Consider the following 18,721-nt stretch of genomic DNA (forward strand, 5'->3'; position numbering starts at 1 on the left):
TTACATCGTAATAATTATACATCTTAATTCTTATTTCAAGCCTATTTGAGAGTGACCTATATACATTTCTCAAAATTCATGCATAGGCCTAAACACATAGCTTTAATTTCTATTTTTAATTTGAGAATGGGCCAAGACCTATCCTCACAAAGTCTCGAGTCCACCCTTAGTTAAACACACACACCCCAAAAAATAATGTTTAATTTTTTGCCATGTAATCATAATTTGCATTTGAACAGTTCCATAGAGACAAAACAGAAAGAAAGATAAACCAACATATTACCAGAATCATTGGAACAAAATATCACTTCAATTATGCATTGATAAATCAATGAACTCCTAATCCTCTTCTTTTTCAAAAGCAAAGTACCATAATTCTTTGAAACAAATAAAAATTTATTAATAGATCATGAGAAATAGTAGCCAAGGGAGGGTCAAGGATTAGATAAGCATTTATGAAGCTTTGAAACAAGTGAGAACAACCTCAAAAACACCTATATCAAAACCTCTTATCCAAAAACCAATGTCATAAAACTCTATCAAAGCAACATTAAATTATAAGAAACTTACATTTTTTTTTATTACCCAATGCCAGTTTAACGAAGGGTTTCAATGGCAAAATTTGGATTAAACTACATAAATAAAATATTGTAGTTGACTGAAATTATATAAGCACTAATGTAGTTTTGAACTTTGAAATGAGAGAGAACAACCTCACAGTATATGTAGACAAAATAATTTGAACATATTTCATGCTAGAATATTTACCAAAATAATCACCTTTATCATGGAATAATTAGAGATACTAATTGATATCATCAATCATCACCTGAAGTCATTAGGAATTGCTACCATTATGGTTGCGATAACTTTCATCATCAATAAATTGATAGGAAGAGACAAAGAATGAAAGAAGTTTTCTTTGGTAGAGTTAAACTTGAAGATGAGATCTTGGGATCTTGGTGGAGGTGTGTTCATGCATGGGGAGGGGGAGAGAAAGGGAAACTGAAAAACACAAAAAGTTTTCATATTTTTCAAATGGATTTAAGTTGGAAAGTTGGGGAAATTGGTTTTTATATGAATGTGTGAATAATTGAAAAAATATTTTTTTTGTATTTTTCACAATTTTTGATATACATGAATATATTCATGTACTAAATTTTATTCAAGGAAATAAAATCAAGCTAATCAATATACAATCAATATATAATTACATATAACGGGAAGCCAAATATTAGAATATATTCTAATATAGAAAATAGAATATATTCTAACAACCCCCCTCAAACTCAAGTAGGCAAAAAATTTGCTATCTTGAATTTGTGATATAAATCATGAAAGCGTCTTAGAAAATGGGCTTAATTGAAGACGTCAACTATTTGATCAATAGAAGGTGTGAAAGAGAGATGAGGGGTCCCTTTGATAAGATCATGGAAAAAAAAATGACAATCAATCTCAATGTGTTTGGTGCACTCATGAAAAACATCATTATGAACAATTTGAATGACACAATGATTATCACATTATATGTTTGTAGCATTTGATTGAGAGGCTCTCATATCTTGTAACCATCATCATAGCCAGAGAAGTTTAGAAGTAATGCTTTTAAGTGCTCTATACTCTACTTTTGTACTTGAACGAGAAACAACCATTTGTTTCGTACTATGCCACAAGATGAGAGATCTCCTAAAAAGAAACAGTAACCAATGGTGGAATGTCTATTTGTAGGATTACCTGCCCAATCAACATTAGAATATACATTTAATATAAGTGAGAATTGAGCAGAAAAATAAAAACCAAGGAACAAGGTACTTTTGATATATCGAATGATACGAAGTACTGTCGTAAAGTAAGTAGTACATGAAACAACCATGAATTGACTAACAATATTTATGACATAGGTAATGTCTGATCAAGTGACAGTTAGGTAAATAAGAATTCTAACCAATTGTTTATAAAGAGTGGGATCATTCAACACCATTCTTTCTGTAGGAGATAGCTTGACATTAGCTTCAAGTGAAGTGGAGACAATTTTATTATTTAACAAATTAACACAAGATAAAAGATCAACAACATATTTGGCTTGCGATAAGTAATAACCAATACTATCAAAGAGAACTTCTAACCTAAGAAAATAATTCAGGTAACCAAGATATTTCATTTCAAACTGTGTTGAGAAACTACTTTAACTATATTATACCTTGTATATATCTTCAGTAATAATCATATCATTGACATACAATAACAATATAGTATATCCTTTCCCAATTTTATAGATGAAAAAAGCATTATCATAAGAGCTAAATAAGAACCCAAATTGATTAATGATAGTATTGAATTTGACAAACCATGCTCTTGAAGCCTGCTTAAATCCATATAAGGCTTTGTGAAGATGACAAACCTTTGTAGGTAGATTAGTATTCCTAAGTAGAGGTTTTATATAAACTTCTTTAGTAAGATCTCCATTTAAAAAGACATTCTTTACATCTATCTGAAAAAGCTGCCATTCTTGAATAGGTGCAATAGCTATAAGACTACGAACATAAGTGATTCAAGCCATTAGAGCAAATGTTTCCTCATAATCAATCCTATGCTCTTAAGTAAATCCCTTTACCACTAACCAAGCTTTATAACATTCCACTAAGTCATCGACACATGTTTTAATTTTGTAAACCTATTTATATCCTATGGTAGATTTACCAGGGAGTAAGTCAACCAAGTTCCAAGTATGAGTAATTGTTAAAGCCTGCAATTCTTTTTGCATTACTTGCTGCCAAAGAAGATTAGTACTAGCTTCTGTATAAGAGAAAAGGTTCATGCAATGAGATAATAGTAGAGTAACAACGATAATCACATAAATAAGTAGGTGGTTGACATACTCTAGTAGTATATTATTTGAAGGTAAAGGAGAACTTTGTAGAGGCTCAGGATGTATAAACAAGCTGGATGCTTTAGAATTGATTGTAGTGCCATCATATGTGTGACTTGCATTAAAAATATCGGGAGAAAGTAAAACAGTGTTACTGTGATCAATAGAGGACAAAACCTCATCAAACAACTCAATAGATGGATTTATGAAGAAAGGTGAGTTGTGTTTAAACAAATAAAATTTAGACATACAAGAGAACATTTTATGTTGCCAAAAGGTAACATGGTGAGAGATATGAAGATGTTTAGAAACAAGATCTCAACAACAATATCTCTTATGTTCAATATTGTAACCCAAAAAGCAATATAGTCTAGAATAAGGTTCTAGTTTTGTTAATTCATATGGTTGAAAGAGAATAAAACAAATAGATCCAAAGACTCTAAGAATATTGTAATTATGAGTTTTACCATAGAATCATTCATAAGGGCTTTGATTGTTAGTCACTGTAGTGGGAATGTGGTTGGTTATGTAGATAGTTGTAAAGGTCATTTTGCCCCAAAATTGCTTAGGACATGACGTAGAGATTAAAATAGCACAAATAGTGTCCAAAATGCGTTTGTGTTTGTGTTTTGCATAACTATTTTATTGGTATATACCAAGATAAGACCTATGGGTACCATGTTGGGAGAGAATATTAAGAAATTTAGCATCTTTATAATATTTCATAACATTATTTATTCGAAGAATTTTAATAATACTAGAAAATTGAATTTTGATAAGAGTAGCAAAAGTTGCATAAACTCCAAGTAATTGAGTACAATTTTTTATAAAATATATTCAAGTGAATCGAGAAAAGTCATAAAAAATAATTACAAAAAAAATAACACCTCCTATGGTAGCTATGAGAAATGATCCCCAAATATTAGTATGCACAAGATCAAAAATAGCAGAAGAAATAAAAGTGCTATTATTGAAAGATAAAATTGATTTTTGCCAAGTTCACAAGAAACACAATCAAAATGATTATTTTTAATATTCCCTAAAATACTACTAAAACATAAAAATTTTAATCAAGATAAGGAAACATGACCAAGACGGGAATGCCAAGTAGAAGTGGACACAACGATAGCACACTTTGAGATATTAAATGTAATATAGGAAGATAGTTGAAGAGATATTAGCTCAAATAGATGACCAACTTTACATCTGATCCCAAAGATCTGTCTCGTTTATGGATCCTACACAGAACAACCATGACAAGAAAAATGCATTTCAAGACTAAGATCACATAATTGTCCAACATAAATAAGATTTAGTGAAAGTTCAGGAACAAGAAAGACATTAGATAATGATAAAATTAAGAGTGAAGATATCACCAATGTGATTAACAGATAAACCAGAGTTATCAACAATACAAATAACAAAAGAATAAAATATAATGTTCTTAGATTTAAAAAGACAAGAATTGACATTCATACAATTACAACATGTAAAGTCAAAATACCAAAATGAAGATGTACCTAGGCTGACAAATAAGACAAAAGAAATGAAGGTACCAGTGATGGATTGAGTTAAGACTTGTTTTAGAATATCAAGGTCTACCTTACTAAAAAACTCATGTATGGCAAAAAAGTGACTTGAAGATAAACCCTTGGTAGCAATAGCAATAACATTGGAATTAAAGCCTTACTAGACTTAGAGTTAGATTGATTTTGTGTCATCGAGTGCCTTTCTTCAATTGCAACTTAAAGTAGTCAGAAACGACATGTCATGGTTTATGACACAACGACAAAATACTTTACGTTGAAATGAAAAGGAGGCAGGAGTAGCCAAAACACTATCAATAGAGAATAAAGATTGTCGAGACTTCAAGGTAGCTAGACAAGTCTTCTCAACACATAATTTTGTAACCATTGTGTTAAGATCTGGGAAGGTATCCTTATGTAACAAAAAAGATCTTGCTGATTTAAACTCATCCTTCAATGCCATGGTAAACTGATAGACTCAAAATTCATCTTTTTTCCTTTGTATAAAGTACAACGTCATGAAGATCATGCCATTTTGGTTCAGCAACAATAATTGATCCCATAAAGTTGTCATTGAGAAATTTATTAATAGACTGACCTAGTTTTTTATGCATGCAGCTGAGGTTACCATAAAGTTGAAATTGATGAATAACACTGGTAGTGGAGTAATGTTTAGCAAGCAAGTCCTATATTTCTTTAGCAGTCTTAAGACGGCCAAATTGAAGTTTAATTGTTGGAACACAAATACTTTGAAATTAGGTAATAATTTGATAGTTGTTATCCTATTTTTTGAGTAATACAATATAATTGGATGTCTTTATGTCTTCTCTTTTAATTAGTTGGTATATATCACCAGTAATATAATATCATAATTTTTTACCCTTAACAAACCCAGACATTTTTTGTGCCCAAAAAACATAGTTCGTACCATTAAGGATGGTACTAATAGGGTGTGAGATTTCTACCTTTTCCATAGATAAATAACTCCAAATAATATCAGCTTATAGGCTAACTCCAACATTACCAAGATATAATAGTAATGCAAGCCCAACACAACTTTATAATTCAATATGCAACAACAAGCCGAAACAATCCAACACAGTCTAATAAGCCCAACACAATTTGGTATTCCACCACAAGAATCCAACAATGCAAAGCCCAAAATAACCCAATATTTTCCAATAATCTAATTCTAAAAAAATAGCCAAATCCAAAAAAATTATCTCAAAAAATAAATCACGTTATCCAAGTAACCAAATGAAAAGTTAACACCCAATTTCAAAGGTAGTAACCCAATCTCCAAGGCAATAAATAAGTACAAATCTCTAAGACAATAAATAATTTCAAAGCATTAAAAGAAAAACCAAACTCTAAGCCAATAAACAATTAAAAAAATTGAACTCACCGATTTCTGAAGTCAACAACAATTCACAAAAGGTTTGCATGAGAGATTGGTTGTTGGAAAAGAAGAGGAACTCATGAGACCAAGAAATCTGTCTGGTTGTTATCGGGAAGAAAACCAAAATCTGAGAGAGAGTACCAAAAACTTTGGCTGCCAGAAAGATTATCTGTTGGAGAACTCATCTCAAGCAGAATTGGTAATTTTCCGTTGCTTAACTAGCAGTGAGGCGAATCCCTTTGGTGCACCTGTCAATCATTGGAGAATACAAGAACAACCGAAAGGAATGAAACCAACCTAGGGAAATAAAATCAAGCTAATTAATATACAAGCAATATATATTTACATGTAACGGGAAGTCAAATATTCAAAATATATTTTAATATAGAAAATAGAATATATTTGATGTTTGGGTGATAAATTAATTATACTAGGTTAGAGTTTTATTTTAACCAAGATAATTATACATCTTAATTATTATTTCAAACCCATTTTAGAGTGGACCCATATACATATTCTCAAAATTTATTCAAGGATCCAATTATTTTTTTAAAAGTGGGGTTTGGGCTACTCTCACAAAGACACAAATCTCCTATTGCCAAGTGTTGGAGGAGTTTTTTAAGATGGGGATATTTATGTGACTTATCAGAGCTATCCCATATCTCATCATATAAAAGGGGAAAGAAGCACATTGTAAATTACAAACGTGAGACATATTTCTTTTGTTTTTAGTCAAGCCACTTTATCTCAAACTTCAAATCGTCAATAATTTGATTTGCTTTTATTTTTTAAATATTAATATGCATGTTTTCATTTAATCACCTAAAACGATAAACATAGTTTTGATAAATAAAAACAATTATATTACTCTTCAGAAAAAGTAATGGGATATTTAATATTTACTGACACATAAATTTACTTTTGTTTCATATGTTAATTTATTTTATTATTGAAAACCACTTTTATATCAGAAATATTTTTCACAATGCCTGTTCACATGCCAAGTGCATATAAGCACATATAATCTTGGCCAAAGGACTATTTCCCACCCAAGGTATACGCATCTCCCAAGTTTCCCCTGTTAACTTTAAAAATCTCATTTACTCACTCATACACGGTTAAAACTAACGATTTTAAGGGTAAAATCGTTATTTTGTTTGTATTATAAAAAATAAACTTAAATTTGATTTAATTTCCCTCTTAAACCCTAAAAACTAATAATTTCACTTCAATCCAAATTTTAAAAATCAAAATTCCCCCCCCCCTAGAGTTTCTAGTTTTCAGAGTGCGTTTTTCTAGTACTGTTTTTTTCTCTCCGGTTACCTCTAGGTGACGGCTCTTCCTCTTCGGCATAGTCTTCTTTCGACAGCTCTCTTGAGAGCGGTCATCGACGAAGATGAGGTCTTCGTCGACTTTGAGTGGGAAATAGTCCTTTGGCCTATAATCTTAGTAGAAAAATTCAGTGGTTTGAATATAATTATCTATTGGAGAGAATTTATTGCCACACTAGAAGTTCAGTGGAAAGTATCAAACCCCAAGATTTGGAAAACTGTCTGACTACCCCCAACATTAGTAGCCTAACATTAACTTTATCATATGAGGTGGTCGAGCTAGGAAATTGGTTAAATTATGGATGAAAAATGTGACTTTTAAGAAGTTGGATTTAGGGGGAACCAAAGTGTTAAGTTCAGGGAATAAGGGGTTAAAGTGAGAATAAAATTTAGGAATGAAACTAATATATTACATTATAAATTGTATTGTTATATCATTGGACAAAATATGGAAGGGGTGTTGAGTCTTTCCACTAAATCTTAGGGATGATGGTGTAATGTAACTAAATTATTGTATAGAGATTATACCACAAAAACATTGCAAATGATAAACAAAACAAAACACAACCCACATTATATCAAACTTGTTAATAGTTATGTAATTTTTCAAAATGTCTTTTGACATGGTTAATATATTAGACCATTAATCATATATGATAACATCATTATTTGATAATCCAAATATTATCTTTTTCAATTGAAATGAGCAAACTTTATTTTTTTTATTAAAAAATAAAAACTTTTATTATCTTTTTATTAAATTTACTTAACTATTATCAAACTTTCAATAATGTTAAATAATGATAATGTGATAGTTATTTTTTGTTAAAAATATTGAAATAGTTATGTTAATGCACTAATATAAATAATTTGTGTACTAACATGGACATTTACAATCTATAAAAATCTTAAATAATACCTTTTTCAAAATTTATTTTTTACAAAAGCACACTGAAAATAAACAAAACCTATTCATAATAAGCGAAATAGAACTATAATTAATTTGTGATTTTATTTTTTATAAAATGGTTTTTTTTTTAGTTGAAAGTTTGAAGTTTGCTGTTTTTGACAGTAGCTAAATTATGTTTGTCTATTTTTTTTAAATGTTTGGTTATGTAAACTTAGTGATTTTCATATGGACAAGTTTTATCTGATTGGGTTTTGCTTATTTTGAGTGGGTTTTATTTATTTTTGATTGATTTTTTTTTTGTTTTGTAAAATAGATGTGAATAAAGGGTTTAATTTGGGATTTTTATGGATTGTAAAATTATTTTTGAATTAAAATTATACATTATTGACACCAACAATGTGTTATTTGTTGTAAATATAATTAAACAAAATGAAAGAGAATTGAAGGAAGGATTGAGAGAAAGTAATATTATTGAAGTGAAAAATTGAGAGGAGAGGAAGAGTTTTTGTATATATCTGGATCATCAAAACACAAAGGGAGGAGGTATTTATAATCAATACCTATAAGCCCAAAAAGTTGACTAATTCTCAAATACATTAAATGCATTCCCATAACTTTTTCAAAAATTCTCTCATATGGTGGAAAAATCTATCTCATATAACACCCCTTTTTTTATTTTTACTAATTATAAATAATTAAATTAACTTTGTTAAGAAAAAACTTAATGGGATAAAAACTAAAGCAAATAAACATAATTATTTAATGTCCTGTAAAGTGGAGTTAGACGTACTAAAACTGTCTCATTAAAAACCTTACTAGAAAAGCTCAGTAGGACAAAACCTAGTTAAAGAAAAAGAGTATAGTGCACATTTTATCAAATATGTGATAAACATAAACAATTTGCTCTCTCTGATAAGTGTTCTTTCTAATGAATGTTCCTCTTGATTGTAATGGGATTAAATCGATTGTCTATTAAGCCACCCATACTAATGTTATATACTAACTTTTTAAATGTTGATGTCGTTGATGTCGGTAATGTCTTGGTGAACAAATCTGTAAAATTCTCACTAGATCGCATTTGTTTGATATCAATCTTTTTGTTTTGTTGGAGTTCATGAGTGTAAAAGAATTTCGGTAAGATATATTTGATTTTGTCTCTTTTAATGTATCTATCTCTAATTTGGGTAATACATATTGTATTGTTTTCATGTAATATGGAAAGAGTGTCTGTTGTAGAAGGAAAACACATGTATTTCAGATATAATAAATGACAGACTGTAACTGTATGCATTCTTGATTGACTTTATAGAGAGCTAGAATATTTGAATGATTTAAAGATGTTACAAATAAAGTTTGTTTGGTAGAGCATCATGATGTCATTGTGTCATTATAAATAAAAATATATCCCCTCTGTGAGTGGGCCTTATGAGGGTCAGAAACATAATTAGTATCTGTATATTCAACCAAACTACGATTTTTAGGAGATTTGACATAATAGAATAATCTCAAATCTCTAGTTCCACATAGGTAACAAAATATATGTTTGATTCCATTTCAATGGTGATGGGTTGATATAAAGCTAAATTCGACCAATAAATTGACTGTGAAAGATATATCCGGTCTAGTTCATTAGGCCAAATATAACAGAGCTTCAATAACATTAAAGTACGGTATTTCATGATCAAGTATCTTTTCATCTTTTTTTAAAGATAAAATGAGTTTTTTTTCAAATCAAGAGATTGAACAACCATTGGGGTACTCAAAGGATAAACCTTATCTATATTTAAGTGTTTTAATAATTTTTTAATATACGCTAATTGATGAAAAAGTATTTCATTTGAATTGTGCTCAATTTGCAGCCTAAAACAATATTTTGTTTTTTCATCTTAAATTCTTTATTTAGATATTCAACAATTTTTGATAGCTCTTCAAGAGTTCTAATTATATTCATGTCATCAACATAAATTGTTATAATGGCAAAACCCGATTATGACCTTTTGATAAAGATACAAGGGTATATAGGGTCATTCATATAACCTTCTTTTTTTAAATATTCACCGAGACGATTGTACCACATTCTTTCAGATTATTTTAATTCGTACAATAATCTTTATAATTTAATTGAGTATATGCCTCTTGAATTGACTCTTTTTACTTCAAACAATTTAAATTCTTTAGGGAGTTTCATATAAATTTCAATATCCAAGTTTTTATACAAATAAACAATAACTATATCCATTAGATGCATATCCATTCCTTTAAAAACTGTTAAATTAATTAAATATCTAAATGTGATTATATCCATCACAGGTGCATATATTTCATCAGAGTTTATACCAGTATTTTGGGAAAAACTTTGTGCTATAAGTCTGACTTTATATCTAACAATTTTATTTTTTTCATAAATACTCATTTATATCTAAGGGGTTGTATGTCTTTAAGTGTTGAAACTACAGGTCCAAACACTTGATATTTTGCTAGAAAAACTAATTCTGCTCAAATTGCTTCTTCCTATTTAGTTTAATCATGTCTTTGTCTGCACTCGTTCATAGTACATGGTTCAAAATTATCATCATTTATAATTTCAGTAGCTACTACAAATGATAATACATCATCATTCTTAACAGTTTCATGGTTCTACATCTTTTGTGTATGCACATAATTTAAAAATATTTCAGTATTTTTATTTTCCTGTTCTTCAGGGGTTTGTGTTATTTTAGAGGCTCGTGTCTCTTCAAGGACCATAATCTCTTTTGAAGAAATATCAACGATTGTGGATTGTTCAGTTGTTTTAGGATCATTATGATTGATATCTATTTGATTCTTTACCTTTTCTTTTTTAAGGAACAATATCTTTCTATCCAATAGATTTACCATGCTTCTGACATGTAATAGATTGATTAGTTATGACTCTAATGAACTGTTTAATAGTCACATTAATTCCTGTAGGTGCATTGACACCTGGTATGTGTGATTTTGTCATTTTTATTATGTCCATAAATACATTAGACATTTGATTGATAATAATTTGTAAACGTATTATCCTTTGCACTTCAGTTTCACTTTGAGATGTGTGAAGATCTAGATAAGATATAGTAGGTACATACCAAATAAGTTTATGCTTAACTTTATGAGACATGTTCTTTTTCCCGAAAGGTGGGAATGTTGTCTCATCAAAGTGACAATTTGTAAATCATACAGTAAAAAGATCACTTGTTAATGATTCCAAATATCTGATAATGGATGATCAATTATATCTAACATAAATTTTCAAAGGACGTTAGGGTCCCATTTTTGTGCGTTGAGGAGATGTAATAGAGACATATACAATATAACTAAATATCTTCAAATGAGATATATCATGTTGGTGACCAAAAACCAATTGTGGGGGAGAATATTGATTATAAGAGGAAGGTTGCAAACGAATTAATGTTGTAACATATAATACAACATGTTCCCACATAGAAGTTAGTAATTGAGTTTTTAGTAATAAAATATGTGTAATTATCTGGATTCGTTTGATAAGAGACTCGGCTAATTCATTCTAAATAGGACTGGATATTCAACGTTAATTCTTATAGACATGCAATAATCATCAAATGTTTTGGATGTAAATTCACTACATTAACTAGCTACATTTACTTGATCAAATAATATACAAAATAAACCTTTAATTTGATAATTTGTATAAACAGTTTACCAAATACAATATTATGAATTGACAATAAATAATCATGGGACTATTGTATAAATGCATCAATTACGAGTATAAAATAATGAAATGACTCACTTGGTAGATGAATGTCTTGGATGTAAATTCACCAGCGTTATCTAGTAATATTGACTTGATCAAATAATCTACAAAATAAGCCTTTAATTTAATAAATTTGTATTAACAGTTTAGTAAATGTAAGATTTCGAATCGGTAATAAACAAACATGAGCTATTATATAGATGCATTAATTAAGACCGTGAAATAACGAAATGACTTGCTTGGTAGATGAATGGGTTCACACATATCCCACTGAATCCTTTGTAGGAATGATGAGGATTCAACTCCAATTTTGGAGGGAAATGCTCTTATTACCAATTTTCCTTAAAAACAAGTGGTGCATAATTTTTCACTGGAAAATAAAATCTTGTGATTATTTAATGTATGTCTACGTGAATTTTCAATAATTTGTAGATTGTAGGTGCCTAAATGGTATGTGAAAGCATAAAAACTTTTGGTTAAATACTGTGTAGGTTTTAAATGCCAAAACACCATTTTCACTCATGGTTTGACATGAAGTTGTGATGCCAAAACATAAATACTTTTGGATAAAAAAACTTTTGGTTCAATATTGCGTAAGTTTCAATTACCTTTATGATTGTATAATATAATCTGAATGATAAAGTAGGTAATTTTCTAGTATAATCTTTCTTCTAGAGGCATTATTAATTATACAGATGAATTATGCACCATTTTCACTTATGGTTTTAATATGAAAACCATCCTTTTTTATATCTTTAAAATTAAGTAAATTTATTTTGGATCTACTTGAATATAATGCATTATTTATACTTGATTTGGTCTCATTTTTCAACAAAATTATGACTCTTCTAGAGCCATCAATCAAATTTATTAATCTTAATATAGTGTTTACTTTAACTTTAATTGATGCTAAAGTTAAGAAAAAATTTCTTTTCCCTAAGAATTGTGTACATTGTTACACTATCACCAAACACACATCTCCTTCATCAGCTTTTGAAGCAAATGCTTCAATTTTAGAGTCTATATCCTTTCATCTAAAGATTACGTTAGTTATAACGTACACAAAATAGTGAAAGAAAGGAGAACATTATAATAAAACATAAAATAATATTAATGACTCTAAAATAATTATATATGATGAATTTTAATTATAAAAATTTTGAGCATTCACATCACTAGTCAAGTGACCCATATTTTATTCTTGAAAGAAGTCTTGAAATATCAAAATTTATTAGATTGACACGATCTAAATTATCAATAAATTCGATTATATTATGTGGATGTTTAATAGAGATTCATCCAATGTTTGTATGTACTAAGGTACACGACTGATTATATTTATAACACACTTATTGTCTTATAGTTTAGTCTACATTATTCTTTATTTAACTTCAGTCTTAGTCCATTTCTAGTAATATGACTAAGATTTTCTATTATACTCATCTTTGAATAAAAAATGATTTTATTTATGAGCTTATTTACACCTATGATAACTACTACTAGAAGTTACGTTTACTTCAGAAAACGATGAACTACTTGTGGGGCAAGTTTAACATTTTTTCATTAGAGGAAAAATATAACATTAATTCAAAATTTTTTTCTCGAAATTACTACTATTGGAGCATATTATAAAAAAATGAAAGGTAAAAAATATTTTTACTTCCACATTATCTCAATCAAGGAAAAATTCTGAATATCATATAGTTGTACTAAATTATAGAGTCACTAAGAGTATTATTGAATCTGATGTTCAAATTTATCTTTTAAATTTCTCTACAAATTTAATGTATCTATCATTATATCCACATGTTCAGCTTGCAATCTTTCAAGGATATGATGCAGGAAAAATAATAGTCTTGCACTTGTCATTCTGACACATTTTATTTAATTAATTTTTCAAGACTCATATTCAAGGTGAAGAGTTGTGTAAAAAAATTATTTAATATTATCTATCCAATTTTAAGAACTTCATGTGTAAATATTGTCATATTCACAAAACTTATAGTTTTATAGAGAATACATTATAATTAATCTTTGAAACTTCATGTTCAACTATTATCTCATATTTATAAAACAACTGGTTTTATAGACGAAATATTGAAAATAATTTTTAAAACTTCAAATTTAGATATTATTCTATATTTGCAAAACTTTTTGTTTTGTTATTAGTATTTATAATATTATAGTATGTAAAACTTTAATTATGATTATATTTCGGATTTCAAGCCTATATTTTTTACAATTTATGTAAATTTCAAGTTGTAAATATGATATAATTAATATAAAACAAATAAATATTTTAATGAAATTTGGAACTTTGAGTCCATATATATATTCTAATAATTTTGTAAATTTCATATTATAAATTAGATACAATTGTTATAATATAAATAAATATTTCAATAATATTTACGATTTTAGGTCTATATTCATAATTTTGTAAACTTCAGGTTGAAAATGATATTCAAGATTTTGAGTCTAAATTCATAATTTTGTAAACTTTGGATTGTAAATTAGATATAATTATAAATGAAAAATTAAATAGAAGAATAACAATAATTAAAACATTAATAGTTTGTATTGCAAACATGATAATATCATAATTAAGATATCTATATTTGTAACATATAAACAAAATAATAATATAATTGAAATATTACTAATATTATGATATATCTAAGTGAATTATGCGGATAATATGTTATAATTATAATTAAACAAAAATGAAAGAGAATTGAAGTAAAGGAAGAATTGAGAGAAAGTAATATTATCGAAGTGAAGACTTGAGGGAAGAGGAAGAGTTTTAGCATATATCCGGATCATCGAATTACAAAGGGCGGGGATATTTATAATCAAATTTACAACCCTATAAACCCAAAAAATTTGACTAATTCCCAATTACATTAAATACATCCCTACAACTCTTTCAAAAATTCTTCTATGTGGTTTAAAAATCCACCTTATATAACATTATTCAATTTGTGAGCTTTTTTATCTTTCAATAATTTTATAAAAAAAATTTAAATAATTTTTTTAGCAAATCTAACATATGAGGGGAATTTTTTTTTTTTTCAAATTCAAAGGTTGGGAATAAAAAATTCATCAAATATTGGGGGCGCACAATGATTTGGCCTAAAATTGGTCATACGTGGTCATTCATATGATCATTTCCGTCGATCACCGGTTGCTTGGGCAATCTTAGCATCATGGCCACCCACCATATTATATTACTTAAACACCACGCCGCTGCCCTCAACAAGTCGTCGTTGCTCGAAGAGTTCGTTAGACAATTCCCTTTTCCTTCTTCTTCTTCTAAAATAATGTAAAAGAAATCTGCAAGTCTAAAGTCTAAAAGTCTTCATTCCAATTTCTGAGATCCGTCTCAAGGGAAAGAAATCGAGCCCAATTGAGAATCCAAGTCTTAGATTATCAATGCAATTAAAGCCCTTAAACATCTCCACAATTACTCTAATGTTGTTCTTAGCATTCTTATTCCTCTTCTTCTGTGGCTTTCTCGAATTTCCCTCTGTTTCGACCTCAATTTCGACCTCAATTCAAGAACAACACCACGTAGATTCAAGTTTTTCCCCGGTTAAGTCCACGCCGGACCCCTTCACCGACATAATAAGCGCGTTCAAGAAATGGGATTCTCAAGTGGGTTGTGCTCGGTTCAGAGAGAAATACAGGAATCAAACAGGGTCGAATCCGGGTTCTACTGAGTCGGGTTCGCTGCAAGAAGATGGCGATCGGAAGTGTGATGGGTTGAAAATGGAGCACGTTAGTGTTTTGGTTAAAGGGTGGACTTGGATTCCTGATAATTTGGATAATTTATATTCTTGTCGGTGTGGGTTGAGCTGTTTGTGGACTAAATCTTCGGTTCTTGCTGATAAACCTGATGCTTTGTTGTTTGAGACCACCACACCTCCGCTTCAGGTATCCATTCTTCATTATAATCTTAAAAATTTACGCTTATTGATTGATCAGAGGATAATGATTGTAAATTTGAAGTCTTTGGGATGAGATGAATGGTAGTCATAAAGTTTTCATCTGTTATATGTACATATGATGAAATCTGAAGCATTCAATAACTCATTTAGAGGATAATGTAGATGGTTATGACATGATTTGAAGGATGAATTTGTCTGATGATTAGGCCACGTTCTGGAGTTGGTGGATAACAGTATTGGCAGGCTTGATCCACATCTTAATATATTTGCCAATCCTCAAGGTGGGAATTTATTTGGTTTCAGAGCAAGATTAGAGTAGCATATTCAGAAGGTTAATAGACTGAGAATAGGAAGGCATCAACAATAGGCACTAGTTTTGCTCATGGAAAGTTCTATGGTCCTTAGTTCACAAGTCTGGGACCTTCCTTATATAGCAAATATGTGCGATTCCAAATTTCACCTTGGGATGTGGTAGGCATATACATTTGCATAAAAATTTACCAAAGTCATCTAGAAAATGCAAGAAATTTTGTAAGAGTTGCTTAAAATTAGAAAACGACGCTGTACAGTTGATTCTTTTTTTCCTTTCCCTTTTCATCCGTTGAGAATATTGGAACTTTCAGCGAAAGTTTTGATGCCTAATCTGTCCTCGGTTCATGAGATGGATGTATAGACACTTTTGAGCAAATAGAATAAAGTTCTATGCATTTTTTCATTAAGTGAAGTTCGGTGATGCGATATAGTGAGAGGTTAGATGACTTTCTTAAGTAGTGGGATGAGCAGTCAAATGCTACTGTAATCACAAGCCTTAAATCTCATCATGGATTAGAAAATTTTTCATTTTTATAAAATTTGACAATGCTTAGAAGAGATCGAAAAAGTGGTTTGATTGAAAGAGTGAAGATCCTCTTAGAGAACAAGATTCTTCAAGAGATTCAGGAATGTGGTCAGTACATTTTTCAGAAAGAGATGAACAGCTTAGGATGGAGGTGGAGACAGGGAGGAAGGGATATAACAATTGAAAAACCAAAGACCTGAAAGCAGGCCATACTGTAATAATTCTAACTAGAAGTTAATAGTCTTAAAAATAACAATTGATTACATATTTTTTAAATTTGTGAATAATACATACTAAGGCTTTAAAATTTTTAGTTGGTTTATTTTTGTGATGTTGGCATACAAATAGTTTTATAACTTAAAAGTTCCAAAGAATTCTCAGCCTGCAATTGTTTGTGTGGCTTAAATATGTTTCTTTTATCAATATCTTTGTATGTTGAATCTCTTGAATTTAATGGTTTGAAATGAATGGTTGCTTGCAAATTTTACAAGTTACGTTTGACATTGGATATGCGTAACATCTGCATTATGGAAAAAAATGAGTGCATGGACAGCCATGATCTTGTTACCTTGACAATAGTATGTAATGTAACTACTTTCTTGTTGCTATCATCTTGATGTTTCATTCGTTTTTGTGCCTTTTCAATTGTTTTCATTTTTATAAGCATTTTCCAACTTGCTGTGTAGTATAGTTTGACTTGGTGGTTTGTACAAATAAATGTTTGTGTTGCAATTTGCATCATTTTCTACCATTTAAGTAATCAAACTTTAATGCATTCCTTACATTTCCAGAGACGCAGTGGAGATCCACTTCGTGTATACATGGATCTTGAGGCTGGCAGGAAACGGTCTGGTCTTGAGGATATGTTTATTAGTTATCATGCTAAAGATGATGTGCAGTCAACTTATGCTGGTGCACTCTTTCACAATGGTCGAAATTATCAGGTGTCATCTTACAAGAACAATGTAAGTGTCGGCTAAAGTAATTTGCTTCTTTTGATAGTTTCCACTGATTTTTTCAACAAAAAGTACTTCCAACCCTTTTTTCTTTTCCTGAAGGATACACTTGTTTATTGGTCTTCCTCGCGCTGTCTTCCTCAAAGAAATCGGCTGGCCAAAAATCTCCTCAGCTTGCTGCCTCACCATTCTTTTGGCAAGTGCTTGAACAATGTTGGCGGCCCGGACATGGCCCTTTCTCTCTATCCCGAATGCAACAATGATGCCAGTGTCAAACCAAGATGGTGGGATCATTTACATTGTGCCATGTCTCACTACAAATTTGTACTTGCTATCGAGAACACTGTGACCGAGAGTTATGTGACAGAGAAGCTATTTTACGCTCTAGATTCCGGTTCAGTTCCCATCTATTTCGGTGCCCCAAATGTTTGGGACTTTGTCCCACCACATTCAATAATAGATGGAACTAAATTTAAATCCTTGGAAGCATTGGCTTCCTATGTGAAGGATCTAGCTAATGACCCTGTAGCTTATGCAGAGTACCATGCATGGAGAAGATGTGGTGTTCTGGGTAACTATGGAAAGACCCGTGCAGTGAGCCTTGACACATTGCCTTGCCGGCTGTGCGAGGCTGTTAGCAGAAGAGGTGGGCGAAATGCAAGAGCTAATTGACATTTTGCCTGTTTGTATTTCATTTGGGTTTCTTCTGATGTTGCTGGAACTTGTATACATGCTAGATTGAGAGGATGTACACAGAAAAGATTAAAAGAATACACGGTAGGTTTTTTTTTTTTAAATTTTTAGCCTGGAATCAATATTTCATAATAACCGTTGAATTTGCATGTCCTCAGAGCATCAAATGCAGGTTTCTGTCAGAAACGTAAGGATTTTGTTCTCAAATGAATAATTTTAGTCATTCGTATATTAAAAAATATATAAAAATTAGATGGCTAAAAAATTATGACAAAAAACCTAGATATGCAAAAATGCTGTTGCGTTGTCCTAAGGGGGTATTTAATTTGGGTAATATTTTATTACTAAAATAGAAAGAGTATCTTAAAGATAGATTATTTAGAAGATTACTGAGTATAAATGATTACTATGTTTGATAAAATTTAGTAGGTATAAATAATTATTGTGTTTGGTTAAAGATAATAAAAAATTACTAATAAATTATTTTACTTAAATATT

At 30.0% G+C, this 18,721-nt stretch overlaps 1 protein-coding gene and 1 long non-coding RNA gene across 2 annotated transcripts; one reads left to right on the top strand and one right to left on the bottom strand.

Moving 5' to 3' along the window:
• Nucleotides 1-3,813: 3,813 nt before the first annotated feature.
• On the bottom strand, nucleotides 3,814-6,158 carry LOC123230072. The gene is made up of 2 exons (XR_006505012.1): nucleotides 5,801-6,158; nucleotides 3,814-4,107 (listed from the first exon to the last, which is right to left on the bottom strand). It is a non-coding gene; the product is annotated as an uncharacterized LOC123230072 (long non-coding RNA).
• An 8,831-nt stretch (nucleotides 6,159-14,989) lies between these two features.
• LOC123228552 (alpha-(1,4)-fucosyltransferase-like) lies at nucleotides 14,990-18,372 on the top strand. Its single transcript, XM_044653956.1, has 3 exons — nucleotides 14,990-15,722; nucleotides 17,366-17,539; nucleotides 17,633-18,372. Exons 1-3 carry the CDS (start codon nucleotides 15,222-15,224, stop codon nucleotides 18,200-18,202), a joined length of 1,245 nt encoding a protein of 414 aa, XP_044509891.1. The 5' UTR covers nucleotides 14,990-15,221; the 3' UTR covers nucleotides 18,203-18,372.
• The last annotated feature ends 349 nt before the right edge of the window (nucleotides 18,373-18,721 follow it).

Source organism: Mangifera indica, chromosome 11, assembly GCF_011075055.1.
Source record: "Mangifera indica cultivar Alphonso chromosome 11, CATAS_Mindica_2.1, whole genome shotgun sequence".
Taxonomy (NCBI): Eukaryota; Viridiplantae; Streptophyta; class Magnoliopsida; order Sapindales; family Anacardiaceae; genus Mangifera; species Mangifera indica.

Excerpts from the sequence above, each read along its gene's own strand:
- LOC123228552 (XM_044653956.1), top strand. The coding sequence starts at position 15,222 with ATGCAATTAAAGCCCTTAAACATCTCCACAATTACTCTAATGTTGTTC. Across the intron at positions 15,723-17,365 it reads CCACCACACCTCCGCTTCAG|AGACGCAGTGGAGATCCACT; the intron begins GTATCCATTCTT and ends TTACATTTCCAG. Across the intron at positions 17,540-17,632 it reads TGTCATCTTACAAGAACAAT|GATACACTTGTTTATTGGTC; the intron begins GTAAGTGTCGGC and ends CTTTTCCTGAAG.